Source organism: Nyctibius grandis, chromosome Z (assembly GCF_013368605.1).
Source record: "Nyctibius grandis isolate bNycGra1 chromosome Z, bNycGra1.pri, whole genome shotgun sequence".
Taxonomy (NCBI): Eukaryota; Metazoa; Chordata; class Aves; order Nyctibiiformes; family Nyctibiidae; genus Nyctibius; species Nyctibius grandis.
This window is the reverse complement of record NC_090695.1, coordinates 36,896,277-36,918,568: the sequence shown is the minus strand read 5'-3', so window position 1 is coordinate 36,918,568 and position 22,292 is coordinate 36,896,277. Positions and strand designations below refer to the sequence as shown.

At 38.5% G+C, this 22,292-nt stretch overlaps 1 protein-coding gene across 4 annotated transcripts in view; it reads left to right on the top strand.

The window, feature by feature from the left end:
- The window catches only part of NFIB (nuclear factor I B), a 193,002-nt gene that overhangs the window by 110,774 nt on the left and 59,936 nt on the right, over window positions 1-22,292 (top strand). For all 4 annotated transcript variants that reach the window (XM_068423851.1, XM_068423850.1, XM_068423853.1 and 1 more), the window contains 4 exons: window positions 5,471-5,524; window positions 16,320-16,388; window positions 18,517-18,637; window positions 20,502-20,620. In XM_068423851.1, coding sequence (XP_068279952.1) covers window positions 5,471-5,524; window positions 16,320-16,388; window positions 18,517-18,637; window positions 20,502-20,620 — 363 coding nt within the window. The remainder of the gene's footprint in view (window positions 1-5,470; window positions 5,525-16,319; window positions 16,389-18,516; window positions 18,638-20,501; window positions 20,621-22,292) is intronic.

Sequence of the window (22,292 nt, the reverse complement as noted above, 5' to 3'; positions counted from 1 at the left end):
TGACCATTTTAGCCAAAAACTTTCAGGGGAAATATTGCCAGTAAATGTAGTGGTCTATGAAAATGTGAAAAGTAATTCTCCCCTCAAGTTAAAGTATTTATGAAAACCAGGGTGACACTTGGACAAGTTCCATTTCCATGTTTATAGCATCATTTCAACAGATACTTAATACAATAAAACACTTTCAGCTTGTTTATACCATAAACAATCTGTTGTATCAGTAGAGCTGGTGTGAATAATGCTCATAAAATTGTACAATAATTCACGGTCATCAGATATAGAAACAGTATACAGTGAAAGATGTTGCTTTTGCAAAACAAAACTGTGAAAAGTATTTGGGAAGTTTATTAATCCAATCAGTTGCTTTATCAAGGTAAAATAACATCGGTAGTAGAAGGTGTGTAGTAAAATTAGGAACATAATAATTAATGGTAATGATTTAAAGTACCCAGGTGAAATTATTTATTTATTTGCTTTATGGATTTTTGCTGATCACATTATTTGCTCTGGAGGAGAGGGAGGTATCTTGCTTTTTTGTTGCCATGAATGGTTTCCTACCATGACGATGTTCTGAAAGTCTTGAAAGATGAAGAGTTGATTTGGAAAGTCTTTTCCCCACAAGGACAGCCCAGCAGTGGACCTGGGGGCCCACTGAGGCTGGGCCATCTCCATCCTTGAGGGTTTTCATGCCCTGACTTTGTAAAGCCCTGAGCAGCCCATGGCTGAGCCTTTTCTGGGCAGGGGCTGGGACTGGAGGCCTTCCCAGGTCTCCACCAGACTGGGGTGTCCTGTGATCCTGTGATTTTCAGGGATACAACCATTTGCCTCAAGTTTGTGATGTCAAGTGGCAATGTAATCCTGAAGGATGACAGTCTGGGAGGTAGCTGTGATTCTTGTTCATGGTAGTGACTCTATCGGTTGTCAACTCAGATGCCGTATAGGTATGTGAAGGCTTGAACAGCATCAAAGTGATATTTATGTGGTGCCACATCTCTCTGGTACTTTATTCTCCTCCATACCCAAATCACGGACTATCAAAGAACAAGGGTGTATTTACGTGCTGGTGAATGATTTAATTAGTGTCTGTCAGCTGAAATTAACTAAGTGCAAAGGCTGTATCTTTGCCTGTGGCAAATGAAAAGTGAAATGTGTTCACTGAAACCACTGAGGAAGTTTATTTGATTCGTGTGACACCTGTGGAGAATCTGCTTATTTCTAAGACATGGCTCAAGAAAGTATTTTTTCTTTTTACAAATACTGCCTCTATTTGTTTTTAAGGCTTTCAATGTTATGCTAATGCAGAGAGCTTTAACAACAAAATTCCTTGTATGATATGGGGCATAAGGGAGATATAACATAACTTACTTTTCAGAGACAGTATCCTCTGTTACCAGCTGAAAAATGAAAGATTAGACTGCTGAGGTGAGCAATACTAAAAATCCCTCAGGAAGCTGGTGAACAGCAGTGTGAATTTCTTGGCTTTGCTGGGGTGTGTGTCCTTCCTGCTGCTGCTTGTCAAAGACAAGGTGGTGCAAAGGGAGAGAGCATCTTGTACCTCACCGGGTGGCAAACCGTCAGCTTTTTTTTTTCCCCTCTCTGCCTTATGAAGTCAAGAGAGATGTATCATGGCAGCACCTTTCTCCGAGTGTACACAAGGGAAATGGTTGTTTTTTCCTCATGAGCAGCAGGCCTCAACAGTCAGTTTTACTTAACCCTTGCCGCAGTGGGAGTTGCCTGCACTCACAGATACTTGTTGGGATTGACTCCTAGAAATGAAAACATGTGAAACAATTCAGTATTAAATATACTAGCTTCTTAATTCATCTTTTCATACCATCTTCTAAAAGAAAGAGTAATTTGAGATAAAGAGTTTGAATGTCCCAGTGGTAGCCGTGATGAATCATGATAAATTATAGATAAAGTGCATCAGGGCTACACGAATATCTACCAGATAAGGGTAAAGGCTGGCTTGGACCATTCTTGTATAAACTGTTTGTCCATAGGGCAATAACTTATCAAGGCATCAGCTGCTGACTGTTGGAGCAGTCAGCACCAAGAAGAGCAGAGCAGAAGATATGCTTACTGTAGTTGTGAGGTGCATATGAAAGCCATTCTGTGGAAATGGTGTGTGTAGGTGAGCTTTTGCTCTGTAGCAAATAAGGATAAGTACTTCCGAGTTCTGTGTGGAAGAATTTTTTCAAGAAAAGCACATTGACAGTAAAATTTGAGAAGGAGGTTTTTAAAACAAACAGATAAACAAAAAAAAGCCCAAAGAAAAAGAATTAACTAAGGGAACATACAGTTGGGAGCTACCTAAATGACAATGTTGCAAATTTCAGTTTCATCACATTTACATGATGGGGTTTTATTTGCTACTAGTTGGATAGCTTTGTTTACAACTTCTACCTTAGGAACTATTATTTTTTTAATGTACACAGAACTATTTGGTGGGAAAATTAAATGCAAAGCCAGTTAGACAGACAATGAGTCTGGTTTGTCTTTCCCCATCACACTGGGAGAAAAGCCTGCAATTTTTAAACCCAGGGCTCATGTTGCTAATTAATGATCCTATGCAGATGAGGACAAAGAAAGATTTAAAGTGTCGTAACATATCTTCTGCTGCCTTAGTTTCTGTGGCTTTCCTGAAATGCCTCTTAATCCCTCTTTTAGAAGAGCATTGGTCCAATGTCTCTTCTCATTCAATGTTCTGCTTACAAATTCTGCTTATAATGGTCATGGTTCTCTTATACTTTGCAAGGCTGTTTGCATCCAATCAAATCAGGAGAGTGCTTTATAATTACTGGCACTGATAAAAGAATTGGATCGTCACAGACTGTCTCAGGTCTGTGTCTTTAATCTTGAGAGTGAGATGCTTCTGTGTGCTTTAAGTGCAGAGTTACATAGGTTGATACTCTCATACAGAATACAGTTCTTCACTTTCTCAACTGCTTTAAGTGAAGGATTACATTAAGTTGCTTCTCATATTCAGCTTTCTTCAATAATTCTTTGCTTTCTCAAGATCATTGAGAGCCCGCTGGCGAATATGTTAGTAGCATCTACTGCTCAAAACACTGTGTGAGAATCAATCTGTAAAAGTCACGTAGTAGTTAAAATAAAACAAAGCTAAGTCTGGCTGGCAAATTATAATAACTAGCCAACTACTTATCCCTATAACTGGAAAATTCTTTGCTAAATTTATCTTCTTATAGTATGAAAAAAATTGTTTAAACTACCATCAATCTTTAAATCCTGGATCCAGAAAGTGGCCATGTTGACAATGAGAAAGTAGGAGTAAAGGCAAATTGCTGTGCAAGAGCTAAAAAATATTCTTCACTTTGTGAGAATTTTTAGTGAATTTTAACAGGAGAAAACATCAAAGGCTATTTTATGGTAGGCCTCATTAATCCAGTTTCAAATCTACATGTTCCCCAAGCTACCCTGTCCAAGCTTTATTGGGTACATCTGCTACCAAATTGACACTCCATTTAGCCACAGCAGTTTTACACTGGGACCACTGCTGTGTAAAATTAATCCTCTCTGATAATCCTAATTTAAATAATAATATGTATGGTTTGCAGAAGCAGAGAATGCCTATTAGAAGAATATTAAAGTTCACCCCCTTCAGTGTGAACCTTCCCATTGCAACACAGGAAAAAAGGTGTTTGTCCATACAAAGGTCCATATGCAGGGAAGCATCATTTTTTTAGCTTTTCTTGTAGCTGATTGAGTTTTCAAATTAACTTGATTTGATTTTTTAAAGGGATGTGCTGTATCTTAACATGGAAAGAAACAGGCATACTGAATGGCTACATGTTGTGCTGTGCAGCAGGACTTTTAAGAGTACCCAAGTGCGCAAACCATGGGATGCACAGAATCTGAGTGGGAGGCCTGCCCTTCATTCTTCCTACCCAGGGCTGCAGAAGATAGAGGAAATTTAATGTGAAATTCGCTATCCAATGGGTATTTAATTGTGTGCAAGAGTGATTTCATTCAGTATTGGAAAATTTAGTTGTGTTTTTAATACCATTGGAACTGGGTTTCACATGTGCCTTGGTCTTCCAGTAATCTGGTAGATCCTCAGATGCTTGTGTTATGTGACAACCGTCATTCAGATGAATTCCATAGAACTTGAACTGTGAAATGGGTTTCTGTTTCAGATAGTATCTTCTGGAGAATCAAGCTTGTGTTAATTTAAACTGCTTGAGAGACATATATATCAAGCCATGTTTGCTAAACTATGTAACAGATGGTAACAGATTTCAGTGAACTCCTTGTAGCATGTGGAGGGAATCTTTCATTCTATGTTGAGGGCTACATTGGCTTTAAGAAGAAGTGATGGGGATTGAAGGACAAGTATTTGTTGATATATACTTTTCTCCTTTTCTATCTTTTTTCTTTAATTTGGACACTGTAAGTAGCAATGCATTTAAGAACTCTGACTTCCTTCTTGGGTCCATTTGGCAGTAGCAATTTCTGCAATGCTACGATGCAAACTTTTGGTGGTCCTATGCTACTAACAAGCTCTGCTGCCTTTGAAAAATGGATATTTTTTTATTCAGACTGTAAAACTGCTCCATTTTAGATACCTATGTACAGAACAAGTGGTTGTGCTTCATTTAATTTCTTATTCTCTTTGCATACAAGGGTTTCTGTCATGTCTTTGTTGGGAAAAATTTCTTGCAGTGGAGCAGGGTTTTGTTATATTATTGGTGTGGGAATACAGCAAAAAGTAGACAGTTTTAAAAGCAACTGCTTTTATGAGAAAGGATATAATTTATTATTTAGAGTGTTAAAATCAATTTGCATTCTCCTTTTGATTCATTAGGTGCATGTATCATGAAAGAAAACACATTGAAGTCTGCAGGGTTTGGATTTTGTTAGTTTTCATGTTACATAATCTTCATTTCACAACAGTAATTCTCACAGACTAGGAACACAAGCCTATATTGTATTAAAATGAACAGTCATATCTTCAGTGCAGTCCTGAGTCTGTGGAAGCAGTGTAGGCCTTTGTGCTTTAAGGAAAGGTTAAAGAAACAGGACTCATCACTGCAAACGCCACTAGTTGCCTGATCCAGTATGTCTTTCTGGTCATTGCCTGAGAAGAAGCTACCTCTGCTTTGCTGATTATGCAATATTATATTTGGGGGATGGAGGGAAAGGGAATGAAAAGGTACCCTTGTAGATACATTTACAACTTGAGTATTTACTTGAATGACTCTCTTGTCCTTATTCAGTGACCTATGAGTTCCTCTTATTAGGATCATTGCATCTTTCACAATGTTTCTGCTTCTGCATAAAATGGGTTACATATAACGTGTTTGTTCAATAATGCCTTCATGTAGAAAGTCAGGGAAATGACCTTTAAAGAACAAAGTTAAGTATTAGTTTAATACTGAAAGAGGGTATTAAAAGGTTTTGATATACTTTCAAAACAAATTAGTATAACATTTCTTTCTTTTCTTTATAGATTCTGGACAACCAGGAAGTCCAAGCCACAATGATCCTGCCAAGAATCCACCAGGTAAATATGAGTTCCGGAACATGTGCATCTAACATTGTTAGAGAACAAAGATACTACTGTTAATAGTTAAAGAGAGCATAATTCGTCAGCAACCTATTTTGCACTGTTAAGTACGTATAATCAGGACAAGCTGTGATTATTTTAGTTCTTTTAAACTGGCAATGCCTCAACTGTAGTTTCATCAACTTTCATTTAATCTAAGGAATTTTTCTTTCAGTTCATGGTTTTTAGAATTTCCTAAGTGGGGATGGGCAGAGGAGTAAGGAGACAAGATCCCAAATAACTTTGCTTTTATAAAAGTCTGCAAATGCTACAATTATTCTTCTGCCTCAGACAAAACACAATTGATCTACCTCTAAAGTCTGTGGCCTGAGCTACCAGCTTCTTTACTTCTAGTTTATATGTGCGTTATAAAATGCAAATATGTTCATTTTTTGTATTTTTCATATCATCTTAGAGCAGTTTTTGAACATGTTGTTAATCGGTCATGCTAGTGACGTTTGGAATTTTTTTGAGAGAGAGGCCAGTGTAAACAGTCCTTTCAAGGATTCTCTAAAAATAAAAATCCAAGAGAAAATCAAACCCAGACTTTGCCATTCCACACTGTTTAGACCAAAGGTTCTTTGTATTTGCATGGAGTTATCCTTCTAATCAATTGGCCTGTGCTAGTAAATCTTGTAAATCTTTGTTGTTTTATGAATTTTATTGGGGTAAGACAAACAAGTGGGACAGACATACTGTCACTTCTTAATGAGCAAGGAGTGACTCCTGCCACCACTGTCATGCTGTATCTTCTTGATTCGGCTCTCAGAAGAAGTGTCTGTCTGAAATAAGCTGCAACTAACCAAGAGGTAATTGTGTGATGCTGGGCTATTACATATACATGAACATTTTCTGGATCTGCCCAAACATTAGGGAAAACAGCCTGCATTGTGGCTGTACAGTTTTGGACTAGGCATACGATCAAAATATTCTCTACAAGTGGTGGAATATGTCATGTATGTTGCATGTGAATACCCAAAAGTGGGAGAACCATCATAGATTGTTATACAAAAAGCCATATTCCTGTAATATAAAAACCAGAAACATATACTGGAAGATTGCAGGTATGTTTTAGAGATATGATGGTGAAACAAGTTAAATAATGTGGTAAGCTCTTTTTCAGGTGATTTTTTCATGTGATTTTTTTTGCAAGGGATGATGAAGGCTTGAAATCACTTTTGGCTGGAGAGTTTGATGGTGTTTCTCTCCAAACTCTGTGGGATGTTATGAGTAGGCTTTTATTTCTCTATTAAATATGTGACATAAATTACGTAGGATAGCGGTTTAAAAGCCCAAACCAGCAAATTTACACCTAAAACAAGCCTGAGAAATTTCCTCACAGATAATCATAGTTTTGTAAAACTTGGAGCATTTAGCTGTAGAGCATTTATTTTTGTTTTAGAATATCTCTGTGTGTGAGTGCAAGAGAAGCCAAATGCATTACCCCTCATCATTTTGAAGGATCCTTTGTAGCCTCTGGGTTTGGGAAGCTGAAGGCAGGGTCTGGAAACTCACCTTCAACATGTTTTAAAATTCTGTTTTTAAAGTCCCATTTTTCATTTGGAGTAGGAAGGTAAAAGTATATGTTTCACTAGTGAGGAACACATTCTCTGGTGAGTCTAGTCTCACCAACCTTCAGTCTCAACCCCAGCCTACTCCAGCAGAGTAATCTTGCTGCCAGCAACAGAGCCCCGGGGAGGGCAGCAGATGAGCTGTGTAGGCTTTCTTCTGGCAGTCTTGTGAGGCAAGACCAGATGCCCCAATGTCTGACAAACTCCAGTGTCCCAAAAGTTAGAGGGAGATGGAAGGCAGGAAAATCTGTTGCTGGTTTCATCATGAAACTTTCTGCTTGAGATTTGAGCATAACACTTTCTTATGCTTTGGGCTTACTGCTGGCAGTATTACTCCTTTTATCTGCTGCCAAGTGGGGACAGAAAATGGAAGCTGTGCCTTGCTTCCCTTGAAACCCTTCATTTAAGCAGAGACAGAGGCATAATTGAATGTCATCTGTCTATTTGAGGATACATGAACTTCTAGCATTGTTCAGCTTCCCCGTGTGATACTGGTGTCTTAGGGTTAAACTGGCAGGGAGAAAGCGTTGAGGCTTGTGGAACTGCAGAATACAGGACTTCTGGGGAGAAGGAGAGGGAGTTGCACTCCGTTCAGCTTGTCTGGGAAAAGGACTGCTGTCCTGTTGTTTCTTATAAAACTTCACATGAGTCTTATTATTAGAACCAGGCAGTCACTTCTGTCAGAGCTCCAGAGGATATCCACTCTGAAGTTTGCTTTCAGTCCTAGGCCAGAAGCAAGCAGACTGGCAGTGCCAGGAGGGTTTGTTCTTCTATCATGTTTTGGTCTGATGCCTGTATGTCAAGGAGCCAGGGTGTTGGCAAGGAATAGGTGCTGTTAGCTTTTGGATGCCACTACCTTCACAAAGACATTGCCAAGGAAGACGAGGTTGGAAACTGAGTGGTAGTTGGCGAGGCTGCTGGTGTTAAAAGTGGGTTTTTCTAGGTTTGGCTAGACTGTTGCTTTCTTTAGGGTGTCTGGTAATTTGCTGTCTTAACCATAGAGGGAGGGTAATGTCATTTGCCAAACAAAAGAACATTAAGAGCACTTGCTGGAATTCTTTACAATACATTCCTAAAAACACACTGAATACTTTGATAGTATAATACAGTATTAAGATGGTGTAGCTTGTGGTGAAAGTGGTATGTAGCTTTTGTAGCAAGATCCAGGGATATCCTCCTCTAAGTTTTATTTTTCAATAACTTTCATCTGGTACATTTCTAAAGAATGCAACTTGCTTTTCTGAGAGCTGGGTTGTAAAGGCCACTTCTCCACAGGGATTGTTAAGTAGGTTCCAGACAGATGAGCTGAACTGAGCTCAACTGAGAGAGGAGAAGAGTTTGAACACTGCCGTCATCCACATCAGTCATTAAGTTCCTGGAATCTAAAAGTTTGTTATGCTAGTGTGGTGCTAACTATTAAAAGTTTACATGGTTTCAAAGAGAGAATGGATCCACTGAGGGTGACTAAACAGAGAGAGGCACACCTGGATTAATAAGTTTTAAAACTGAAAATACTTGGAGCCTTGGACACTATCAAGCAAAAAAACACCCAAATACTTTAGGCCTGCCCTGTTTCTTACTATTCTACTGGGCAACTGCTCAGCGCTACTGCTGAAAGCAGGGTGTTGAAGGAGGCCTAGTGTGGCAGTTTCAGTGTAATGCTGTATTAATTGCTCCCTGCAAGCACCATAGGTCTTTTATATAGCTTAAGAAAAACGAAAAAATGAGCCTTCCTTAACATGTGTATCTTGAAATACCTGCAAAGGTGTGGGAGGATATGTACTGAAGACAGAGGGAGTGATCTTTCAGTAAGTTCATCTTTTAGGCATAAGAAAATTATGAGGGTGAGTAAAATGAGAAAAACATCTAGAACTACTTGTAAGCTAGTGGTATTGACACCAGCCATCAATTTGGTCTCCAGTGACACAATCTTTACTAGCCAGTTCTTCTAGTAGAGGATTTTCTGGGGTTTGTTCTGCTTTGTTTTTCTTAACCTTACTTAATCCCTGCTGACCACAACTGTTTGACATTAATAAGGTTACTTGCTGCCTGCCATTGATGTGAGGTTGCTGCTTGGCAAACTTGGTTTATTTATACACCAGCACTAACACTGCTGTGTCCAGTTGTTGCCATGTTGCTCAAATCTTTGAATACAGCCTTTTTAAGCTGCTAAAATAAGAATAAGAAATAGCAATACTGGTAGACTAAAATGTTATCTTGGTATGACAATAAGATAGGATAGACAGTTGAATACAATTTGAGGAAACAAGAGAACTGGAAACCTGAGGGAGTGGATACCAGTTCCTACTGATGCTTCATGTCCTTCATCTTTTGTCTTCTGGATGGAGCTGAGAGGAGAATAGTCTCTTCTCGTTCAGGTCCCTTCAAGATTTCAGAGCTATTCTTGTCCAGAATTGTGGAATACAAAAGATAACTTTTCAGAAGGTGCAAGGGAAATCCAACCATCCTGACACAGACAGTTATGAACCTTATTGGCAAGGGAAGACAAGTGTGTTCAGATTTTTGCTTTTGTCCAAGCAGTTGAGTTCAGAGGTTATTAGAGTTATGTTTCCTAGCAAGTGGGACCTGGTAGTTGTTTTTTTTTCCTGATAGAATTTACTTCACTTTAGCAGGTCCAAGGAATATTTTCATATAAATTTTGCAGACTCTCTAACGACAATCAGGGCTGAATGAGGAATGCAGATGACTCAGGTTTGAGCCTGTGTGCTGATGAATATTCCATTATTTATATGGGGTGACACACTTTTAGTGAGAGAGAATGAGAAACTGCATTTCATTCCTCCCCACTGTTTCCCTTCTTTCCTCCACAGTAACCCGTGATATGTTGTCAGGGAATTCATCTAGTTGAAAGATTCTTAATTTGAATGAGAGATAGGTATGTGAATCCCAAGCCCCAGACTCACTAATCTGGAATTGGTTTTCCCCTTCTCTTTTCACCAGAAATTTTATTCTGGGAACCATTTCCAAAGAAGACCTGAGTGAAATCACTGGGGCTTTTTTCCTAATTAAAGAAGGTGTTGCCACAAAGCTTGCAAGCAGCCTCACCTATCTCTCAATATGCAAATCTCTCTTGCAGCTGTAGAGCCCCAAAGGCTTTTTTGCACTTTCATATGGGCTAGCAGCCACAGGGAGAACATTCTTTTTGTATCAAGCCTTAAGAAATGTGTAATAAATTTGCCTATCTATGACTGTTTTAGATAGAAGTATTTCAGTGTTAAGTTTTAGAATGTATAGTTTCAGAAATAACCTCTGAAGGGTAATGTGGTCTCAACCTTTACTCTATTTTGGAAATGCAATAAGCAAATGTCTTTGAGTTTTGAATGACTCAGAACACAGATGGTTTCATTATTCTACTGTATTGCAAGTTACCCTCTTGTGGATGAGGATTTCGCCCCCTAATTAATAGGAATAGAAGAGATATTCCCTGGCCTCATCATTGTAAGCAGCTTTTCTTGTGGAAGCAATGATGCCATAGTAGCAGTCTGGGGCTTCAGACAGAATTGTATTTAAACAAACATATATTCACCACATTTTTTCAGCATGGGAGCGGATATTCTGAAATGCTTGCTGTTTCCCATATGCCTGCAGCCGTGCCATCTCAGATAGTGATCTTCAAATAAAACAGGGTTGGATTTGGTCAGGGCTTGATTTTCTGTGGAGTTCTCCCTTTCCCAAATGCTCTATGAATTAGTAATGCCAGTGACTGAGAGATGTTACTCTTCCTGGTCAGCCTGTCAGCCCTGAGCCAGGTGGGGCATTCTGGGGGCAGTGCAGCTGTGCTATCTCGACAATCAGAAGAAACCTGCACAGATTGTACAGCCCCTTTTTTCCAAGAGGAAGAGTTTTTGGCCTTGCATGCTGGTTTGAAATATGGTGTGGATAATTATAATAATGTGATTAACCTCTTATTAAATCTTGACTGTAGTTCATATATAACCTGAGACCCTCTGGAGTGGAAGGCAGTATGCATTTGTGTTAGTTACCCTTTCTGTTTCTTGCTAGGTTTTGGGGCAACTCACTTCTTAGATTCCAGTATGTGGATTCCAGAGTCCATTAAACCAAGTGTTCTCTTCTTCAAATTACTTCAGCATTGGAGGATATTATAGTTCTGGTTATTAACTTGAGAGTATTGAAAATCTCATTTGTTTTTGAAAATGACACAGGCAGATTTTTAGTTCCTTATTGTGCTAAAAAGTTCAATGGAGTCAGGGCATCTTTTTGCAACATGTTTGTTTCCTGTCCCAGTTACAACATCATTGCAACTTTCAGGAAAAAAAAACAAAACAAACTGTGGGTATGCAACAAGGCCAGAGACAATCATGCGATAACCAAAATAGCCTCATCATCTGGACGACTGTTTCAAATGACATCATCACTGAAATCTTCTGTGTCATTCCTTGGCTCATGTTACCCACCCATAACTGCCTTTATTTATGAGAAATTCTCATTCAGTGGGAACCTGTTTCTGTGACTCTTTTTAAGATACTGGCTTCAAAATGCATGCAATAGGAAAACAAACTGCAAGTCTGCTGACTGTATATTAACTTACTATGAACAGTGTGAGACTGATTTTTCACTACCGGTTCTGATTGTGAATAGTAGCTGTATGCTTCTAGGATTCCTGCTGAAATTAAAGAGCTTCCTGTAGAAGTTCAATATTGCAGAGAGCAGCAAGAGCTGACCCTTAGAAAGTCAGTTTTCAAAGACTCAAAAGAAGCTATACAATGAAATGAATTAATACTTAATTGTAGCAGTTTCAGAAGTCCAACAAACCTGTAGCAGCATCCAGAATATTACATTGCATAACTTAAAGTCAAGCTACAGCTCTCTGCTAGTATTTTGTACACCCGGCTGAAGCTTCCAACCTTTCTTCTCACAGTAGCTCCTGATGTTGAACCTGTCTCACTGCTAGTAAGTCTGTCTACTGATGTATAATTTCTCTTTTTAAAGATCCAGAAATAAAAGTACAGTAACACAAGCTGTTTCCTGCACTGATTGAATCCTTACTCTTGTAAAAGTTTCTCAAAATCAAGGCTGTATTAGTGAAAAAACTAGATGTTTGATACCAGGAAGCAATTTTATGTTTTGGCATTAGTCAATATGCAGCAGAACGTAAACAGGTGTTCTATTTATAAAAGTACAATTAAATCAAAAGACATAAAAAGGGGTGGTTAAAGATTTGTAAAGCCAGATGTCACTGGTAAGCTTTTAAGTAATGTGAGAACAAGCCCTTTACAGTATGTTAGTGCAAACTGAAAATATTTTTCAGTAGGTTTATACAACTTTTTTTTCCATTTTAAGTCTTAGCATGGTTAAAAGCTATACTTGTAACTCAGCTCTTGAAGGCATAGAGTGAAAGATGTATAAGGACTAGAACCGAATAACTTCTACAGCAGTTGGAGGCATTACTGAGGGTTTTATACTCACCCTGTACAAAAACTAAAAGGAAATATGGAAAAAAATCCACTGCTATTTATGTGTCTCGGAAGTTACTGAATGTTTATACGGAATCGCACTAAGGTGATTTTGGCAGAAGTGTTCTTTTTGTAGAACTCAGATTTTTAAGAATAATGACTATTAGTGAAATGCATTTCAGAAGGTGTCATCTCTCAGGCAACATGAGTTTTAGTACATGGCAATACTCAGTGCTTATGTTAGGTTTGAACAGTGAAGACAGCAAAGTGTTATCATCATGACCATCAAGATACAGTAAATCCTCTATGAGGAATACAACAATAGACTGTTATCAAGTGCGTTAGTTTCTGTACTGAACAGATCAGAAACACATACCAAGAATGCTAATTTAAGGCTCTTTAACATGTTAATGCAAGCAGTGCCTTAGGGAATGCTTAATCAAAAATCCAGTAAAACCTATACCGTATGGAGTATCACAACATATTTTTTCTTGCATGCAGTGTAATAATGTATGAATGTTAACTCTTATTCAGTAGGGAGATCATCTTCACAAGGTGAAAGGCAGTGTCTCACACCATAAAGTCAAAATGTCCTATACTGCTGTCCTGCTGCATACAATCTTACTGTTTATCGTATGTAGAGTGCATGTTTCTGCATCAAATTACAGCAGTTTAATGGCAGAGAACATTTTCCTATTGCACAGCCGGGAGCCAAGAACACTTCTGTAACACACCCAGCATGGATTGTCTTCCTAACTAGTTAAAACTGTTGAAGTCCACTGGTGCTGGAACTGAACATACTGTGTTTATTTTTCTGCACTCGGAGGCACCCCTAAAATCCACCTTCCCTGTCAGAACATAAAGCTCAGGATGAAGTTGCTCACTGCCTCTGACATAGACTGTTTATTATTGTGTCGATTTTTTAATAATATTCTGTCACATTACACAGAGAAAAAAATCAAGCTGTTTTTTAAGTTCATTGAGATTGAGAGTAGCTGCAGTAACTCTCTGTTTCCTAATGCCAGGCAAAGCATTTGCATATATTGATGGGTGTCAATTTTTGGGCCATCCAAGGCAGGGTGAAACCTGGGTGAAAGACAGTGATCCATCAGTCAACAATGCATCCTTCTGTGAGGTGATGATAAATAGTGGTACCACCCAGTAGCAGATTTTTTTCCCTGCTCCCATTTCATTATCACAAGGAGAGAAACACACTATATTGCTCTTCATGTTATGTGAGTATTCTCAGTATTGCCAGTGAGAAAAACTAAGAATTCATGAGAGGAGGCTGAAGGTTGAACATGTGTGTGTGTATGTCTGTGTGTGTGTGTGCGTACACATATATACATCTGCGATCTTACATATAAAACCTTACACAGACATTTTCTTTTTTTAATATGAGTCTTGGGACTTGTTCTCACTGTAATGATAGCTTGACTAACCTACATTTGGGTAAAGCTCCCCTCAAGTTAGCCGAACTTGAATGAGAGAAGTTGTGCTTCAAAGTAGTGGTATTCTAGCTGCATGTTTGTACACTGGCTTTAAGCCATGTTTCACTTACAGGCCAACTAAAATCAAGAAACCAAATTTTGCTTTGGAAATCTTCCTTCCATATACTACTTCAGACTGTTCCTGCTGGAGGAAATAGGCAGAGAAGGGAAAGATTGCCACTGTCAGAGGAATTATTAGTGTTCATCCAGCTTGCCCATTTTTAGGTTAAATAATGAAAACTAAGGAAGAAGGGAAAAAGAAACTCTTTGCAATTTTTTGTGATATGGGTATGCCAAGTTCTGTCAAATAAAGAAAAAAAACCATGGAGAAATGATGCAAGAGAATGCAAAAGATGAAAAAGAAAGTCTCTTATTTCTTAGAAACTGGAGATGAGTAAGGTTGCAGAGAGGCTTGCAACATCCAGGTGAAGGGCAATAAGATAGGAGAAAGTAATGGATATGGAGAGAAGCTGTTGAAAATTAGAGGGAGAGGAATGTGAAAGGAAGTGGGGGAAAAAAGAGAGGGACACCTGCAGAGCTACTAGTGGAAATAAAGGCATGCAGGGATATCGTATGAAGTGATGTTGACTGGAAGATGAGAAGATGATGGCATTGGCACGAAATTGGTCAGGATGATCCCACAGGCCTACAGTGCTCTGCATGCCCACTGCACTTACTCCTGGGATGGTTTTTCAGCAGGGCAAGACTGACATTTACTTATAGGTGTGACAGCATAACGGGGGCGTCAGGAAATCTGCTCATTTGGATGCATTCTCATTCTTTCAGGTTGAGTTGCCAGGTGAATAGCCTATACCTGCACTGGTAAATAGTATCAGAGGTGCTGGGTGAGGCGGCTCTGTGGGCCTAGCAAGTCTGCTAGTAAGCAGTGAAAACCGCTCTTTTAGCCTCTGCCCTCCTTGTTTGACCATGAAAAGTAGGTAGAGATTTCTCCAGATGTACCAAGTGCAGATCTCTCAAGTGTAAACGCATACTGCTTTTATAGTTACTTTTATGATTGTAGTGGCAGTGTTAAATTACTTGAAGATGAAAGTGGTAATTGCCAAAAGAAACTTAAAGAGAATAATACTGAACCATTGTTTTCCAAATCAGTAAATATTCCAGTAGGTGCATTTTTTATTTGTTTGTTTGTTTTGTTAGTTAAGACATTTAGAGTGCTCTTAGTCATTCAAACATTTGGAACAGGAAATTGACAGTGTGTTTCCAAAAGAAGAAAAAGCTGTGTTAGCTCTGAAAAGAGACTAGAGAAACCACAGTAAGAAATTCTTACTGCACCATCTCACATGAAAGCAAATAAAAAAGTAATACTTGTGGAGCAGCAAAGTGCACCAAGTATAGATCTAAATATTTCTGGTGGTAAATGGTTGGCATTCCTACCTGTAAGGGCTGTGATGTCATGTAATGTCAAATTCAGTCAAGTCAGCTTATGCAGTGATTATTGATGTGAAACTTCCACAGAAACCTGGGTTTCTCAGCTCCCTTTTTATAAGGTTATCTAGTTACACTACTGAGATAAGTCTTGATTATCAGCTGTTGTTTCACTGCAGTACTCCAAGTTGCACCTGAATTTCACAGCAGGGAATGTATATCATATACATTTATCTTAGAATAAGTAAACATAAGCCGAAACAATAATATATGGTTTCTTAAACACAGGTTTCTAGGTATATAATTCAGCATGTATATAAAAAAACGCACTGAATAGCTCAGCTGTTTTGCCCAGTTCTTGCTTGTACTAGAAATAATAGCAAACCCCTCATCTGCCTCAGAGGTGATGATTTGGTAATGGAGATGGTAGTGTAAAGTCATTATAAGCGGGGTAAGAGTTAAATAAAAATCTATTTTACAGAAATGTATGCGAAGACAGGACTGCTCTATGGTGAAATCGCTTAGTCCAGCTGATAGAATTCTTAGATCAATACTGACTTAAAAATTGAAGACACTAGTAAAAGGAACTAGTTTTTAGATATTTTCTGGATGGTTAGCTAGGAACTCAGTTACTGCTTGTTATTTTTCATACACATATTAAAAAATTTCTTTCTCACAGCTCAAGATTTTTAGCACCTCTGCCTGAATTTCAGCTCTCATTAGATCCTGTGATCAGCTTTCAGTGTACTTTTGTTTGTGTATTATAGTTCTGGGACTCTGTCGATACTGTTGTTAGCTGGTGTATAAACTTATCTATAGTTATGTATTAATCTTCTCATCATACTGATTATGGTATTGTGATCTTTTTCAGTGTACCTTGAGGACAGTTTCGTAAAATCCGGAGTGTTCAACGTGTCAGAACTTGTGAGGGTGTCCAGAAGTAAGTTATCATTTGCGTTTAATCATTTCCAAAGCCTGCTATAATCAAGTGAAGATTTTTTTCTTGAAGTTTTTCTTCCCTCCAAGATGTAAGATGCGTAGGAAATGCCTATAACCATGCACAATTTTGATATCTTTGACCACAGTATTACAGTTCAACTTGCATGTGTTTGTAATAAAACAAACAGAAGTCTTTTGTCGCTTCGATATCTAAAGAATGAATCAATTTGTTATGTGTGACTCTGCGCAGCTTAATGGACTGGTATGTCAGTAAAATTACAATATGTAACAAAACCTTCTATTCGTTAGACCTGCAGCCTTTTAAGGTTGTCCTACACATCCTTGGATTTTGCTAAACCATCTGATTATTCTTTTAGTTTGTTTTTGAGTTTGTAGCTCTTAAAAGAAAAATCACAGCATGGATATCAAGGACAAGTAACTTAATGTATTATATGCTTGTGTTTCTTTTACTCACAGCACTGGCTGTAAGTGAATTTCAAATTACATTGGCTTATTTTGGCATCAGAAATGCTATGCACACAAATATGCAAAAAAGTAACATGAAATATAAACATAGAAGGACAGGTGAAGCTTTTATTGCAGAAAGAAAAACCCAAATCAATATAAATAAGACCTGTTTTGTTGATATCTAACAATTTGCTATAATAGTATGGCTTAAAACCAGTGCATATTTTCATTTGACATTGCTTTTTGAATGCTTCTTTTCTCCCTTTAGTATCAACACTATTAAAGTATTTCTCTTAAGACTTCATTAGGAAGTGAACAAAAATACTTGGAAGTTATAGTTAGAACTGTCTGCAGTGGTGACACCAACATTATAACAACTGAATGGTCCAGAAAAATCTCTTTTCTGATGAGGTGAGGACAAAACCAGTGAGGCACAAGTTTCCAAAACTGTCTGTCCAAATTTTGCACAGGAATTAATTCATGCCAGGTCAGGATGAATTGACGAATTTAATTAACTCAGTGAGGCTTAAGGTACACGTGTCATTTCTTTTCCTATGGTCAGAAATTAATATTCACCAGTTAAAATTATGTTAAGTCCTTCAGCAAAATACTGGGCGTTGCCATCCTGCAGTGTTAGGACATATTCTTTTTTGGCTTGCTGGAGATATGATTTTGCTGTTTTAGTAGGCTGAGGATGTGCGAAATACAGCTTTCTTTTAGTTGTCAGGTGGTTAAATACATTTTGAAGTATCAGGCCGTTCAGATTAAAAAAGAATCAGTACTGTAGTTATGTTATGAAATCGTACCCTCTGCAGCTGTTATACATGGTACACTTCTAATAATAAGCTTTAAAGCATGTGGTTTCTGTGGGATTTCTTACTATGCATTTGTTTAACCTCAAGCCACAACAGAGTTGTACTTTAACTGTCAGGAAAAATGCAAACCTTCAGATACATTACACAACATGCAATTATTCTAAGTGCCAAAGTTAGTTAAAATGCACAATGCACAGACAGTGAACAAAGGTAAATACACCACAATATCTAACACATAATTTATTCTTGAACTGCCAAGATGTATGGTACACAGACTCTGTAAGGAGGTGAAGATAATTCTGAGTGTGTGTGTTTGTGTGTAGATGTACATACGCAAAGCAGTACCTGTGGCACTGGGTGAAAGAAAAAGGAGGCAGCAAAACATGCTGTCAGCACAGAAGACTATTATTAATACAAAAGAGTTAACATTAGGGAAAAAAGAGTTTGTGTGTCCCCAAGTTTGTTCTTTCCAGTTACTTCAGTTCTGTAATAACTATTGTTAGCTGCCCTTACAAACCCTGCCTCATTCATTATAAAAGCCCTTGTACAGAAGGCTTGACTTTGTGCTGAGGTTTGTGTTACCTTTTTCATATTGATGATTCCAGGTTATCTGTTATACAACAAATATATCTGCATACATGTTAAGGGATTTCTAGGGACTGGGGAAGATAATTCACTTTTTGAGATGTATAAGCATTGATAGAACTTGTCTGTGCTTGATTTCTGCAAGAGGCAGAAAATTAGATACATGTAGTAATATCTTGATGTTTTTTCCAGTGTTAAAAATGAAAAGATGGCTAAAAAGGTAGAAGATAATCTTTGACTCGTTATTATGATGTTTTTCAGCACCCATAACCCAGGGAACTGGAGTGAACTTCCCGATTGGAGAGCTTCCAAGCCAGCCATATTATCATGATATGAATTCGAGTGTAAATCTACAGAGGTCCTTGTCCTCTCCACCAAGCAGGTAAAAGCATGAAATAAGTGCTAATGTGAAACCAGGTTTAATAGTGTAGGACAAGCAATTCACAAATACTGTCAACAGCCAACTATTTAATGAATTTCCTCCAATTTTGTGAGGTACGCTGCTTACGTATGTTACCATAATCTATGTGCAGATACACGTTACAAATCCTGTAATTTGAAGTGGTGTCATTGTTGCCTGTCATTGCTGTCGATACCGAAGACGATAATAACTTTTGTCAGGGTTTGAAGTGCTCATTAAATCACCTGCCAAGAGAACAGCTACATGTCCTGAAACTGCTGCCGAGTTGCGGGAAGGTCTTAGCAGCCAGGAACCTGCTGGGAGGGCTTAGTGCCACAGGGTGGTTGCAGGCACAAAGGCTGTCTTTGAGGGCTCCCTCTTGGAATTCTGTCTTGAAAGATATGTTGGGACAGATACTGTTTCTTGTGGAAAAGGTGTTAGGACAGGTATATAAAGACAAGATGTCTTTATCCATAGCATCACCCCAGCTCATGAATATGTGTTTCCTGCTTCTTCCTTACAAGGGACATTTCCCAGCACAGTGGGAAGAAGGAGGAGCATGTGAGGTAGTCACAGGCTCTCTAATTTTTCTCAAGGATCTCCATGTGCCTGCTATAGGCAGTTTGATCTGAGGGATCCACTTCTTCTTTGCTTCAACAGGCTCCCTTCTCCCAACTCTGAGAAAGACCCCATTCCGCCCCCCGCCCCCAGGAGTAGCTGGTGAGCCCACAGAGGTGGAGAACCTCCTCAGCCCTCCTTCTGACTCCCTGATAATGTACTGTCCATCGCACCCCTGGGGCCCCTTGATTTTCTGAAACTGACTGATGTACCATGAAATCATAAGCACTATAAGACCTCTCATTGCCCTGTGTGTCTGCACCCCAGTGAGTCAGGAAGTGTCTGCACAGTAGGACAGGATTTAACAGGACTGTCAGGGGGCTGGGGTGCTCTTCCACCAGCACCTGGTGCCTCTGAGTTATTTTGCTCATATTCCCTTATTTCATTCCATTGTATTTTCAGCTTGGCAGTTCACTTAGTACATTTTAGAAATGGATAGATTAATTCTCACAGTGTTGTCTAAATAATAATAATAATAATAATAATAATAATAATAATAATAATAATAATACTACCACCACCCCCATTAAAACCTTCATCCTGGTTTTCTTCGGCAGTAGTCAGCATAACAGCTTCAGTATACATTGTTGCGAAGAAACTTGACTACCCTCCACTGTATTGAAGTGCTGCCTCATTTTATATAGTGTGACTTGAAATATGGGCCTTTTGTTGTCTTTAATTAACTAGTCTAAAATGAAAAGCCTTTGCTTCAGGTTAGACCTCTTTGAAAAGCTTAGGAGTTTGACCTGGTGAAATAGAGTAACCTACATTTTTTCCTTATTAACACATTCAGAATAGTTCCTGTTTTACCTTTACTTTATTAGTAATATTTTTCCACTGCTTTGTTTTGCTTTCATGGTTTCTTCATAGTGTTTAGCGCTTTCATGGTTTCTTCATAATGTTTAACACTCTCATCACACAACCTTTCCTTGGTAGGGTACAGGAACTGGTTTCTTGGTTGTTCAGCCAACTGCTGGTAGACTTTCATATGTTACCCAGTCATGACATCTCTGAAATATTAAATCATGTGAAAAATGCAAGCATATACCTGCACTATATATTATTAAATAACATCATCTGTGAAAGTTAATGTAAGCTCTATTATCCACTTTTTTGTGCTTTTTATGCCTGAATTACTTTCTATTGAAATATTTGTTGAAATCCAGAGTTTATATACCACTACTAGCTGCATATCATATTCACTGCCAAATCTCACATTACTTAACAGCAAAAGACCCAAAACTATCTCCATAGATGAAAATATGGAGCCAAGCCCCACAGGAGACTTCTATCCTTCTCCAAATTCACCAGCTGCGGGGAGTCGGACATGGCATGAAAGAGATCAAGGTTAGTCACATGGGACCATTTTACCTCGAAGTATATTCAACTATGCAATAAATCTCTGCATGTGCCTTTCCATTACTGCAATAAAATTATGGCTTTTTAGAAGAATCATTATTTTTCTGTCTGGTATGTGTATTTGCTGGTTTTGTAAATGTAGGTAAAACCAACAGTCAACAGGATATGGTATAAACAACCACATAATAATTTTTCCATCTGGTGACTGCCTTAAAAAGATGCGTGGCAAGTGAGGTACTATATATTTGTGTATGCTGTGATCATCCCAGCAGCATTTTGAGTACAATGGTTTTAAGTAAAAACTAAAACATGTCCATACTATGGTTGAGGCAACACTAGTTTACTCAGTTTTTTGTTTTACCATGACAGACTCCTGTATGTGAGTTTAGTCCATACCATGTGACTCGGAATAGGTCCAATAGGCTCTCTTCTGAAGAGCCCACACATAGCTCTGTGGGACTATATCCATATGCTAAAGTTGTTGTGTTTTGGGTTATCAGAAACAAGGAGCATGTTTGTGTGGAGAAGGTTATGGCTGTCAAAACAGTAAAATTTTCATAACTTTCCCTCATGTTATCTTGATGCTTTATAAACCTAGATGCCAGTGTAGTCTTTTCCCTCACCTTTGTGATGTGAAAACGTGTTTAAACTCACATGTATTTAAACAGTGTTGCTTAATGGATCCTGTGTCTGAGGTGCTGCAGCTATTTGGAGAGACTGTCAAATGTACAGCACAGTATGTAAAAGTGATGTAGAGAAAAAGACATGCTGCTAATTCCTTTGCTGATCTTCCAATGTTTGCCCTCCTTTTCCCCATCCACTGCTCATTGTTGCTCTCAGTTCTTCATTAACTGATCAACCCTTTGGTCTTACCTCTCTTTTATATTGTTTTAGGCTTCTTTCTTTTTTTTTCACCTGCTAAATTTTCTCTTTCATCTCCATGTGCAAAGTAGCATGTGATTGGTATTTAATTTAGCTGCCTTTTATTTCCACATTTTCATTATAGTTGGTCTCCTTTTAATCTGCTTTTGCCTACCCTCTGATCTGTGTTCTCATCATTAGGCTGTTCCTCTCACACAATGTTTACTAGTCTTTTTCTTTGTAGTTTCTTTTGTACTTTTTGTTTCTCACGGAGGCTCTGATATTTTCTTATTTCTAGCTGTTTGCAGCATTCACTGTTGAATTTAGAAAAAAAATCTTGCCTGTGGTTTTGCACAACCAAACTTAAGAACAGCAAATTAGCAGTTCTGCCAGCCAGTATCCTCCCCCTTGTGCAAAATACTTTCCTCTGTGACTGTTACCTGTTTTGCAATGACACTTCATTATGATTTTTCATAAAAGACAGGATTGTACGTCAAGTAATTTTTGTGGGTTTTAAAGAAATTATTTTTGCTGCTGTGGGGAAAACAGCCCATCGTTCCTCTCTGGAGTGGTCTCCACATATCCCCACTTGTGACACGAAGTCCTTTTGTGCTGCTGAGTGAGCTGTAGGGGCTTCTGAGAAATGCAGTGCCGCATGGACAGCTGAGCCCGAGTCCTGCTGACAGAGCCTTTCACAGATGATCTCTATAGTTCCCAAGTATCTCAATTGCTTTTTAGCTCTTGAATAATTCTGCTTGCAAAGAACTGTGCTCTGTGAACACTGGATTTGTTCAGTTTT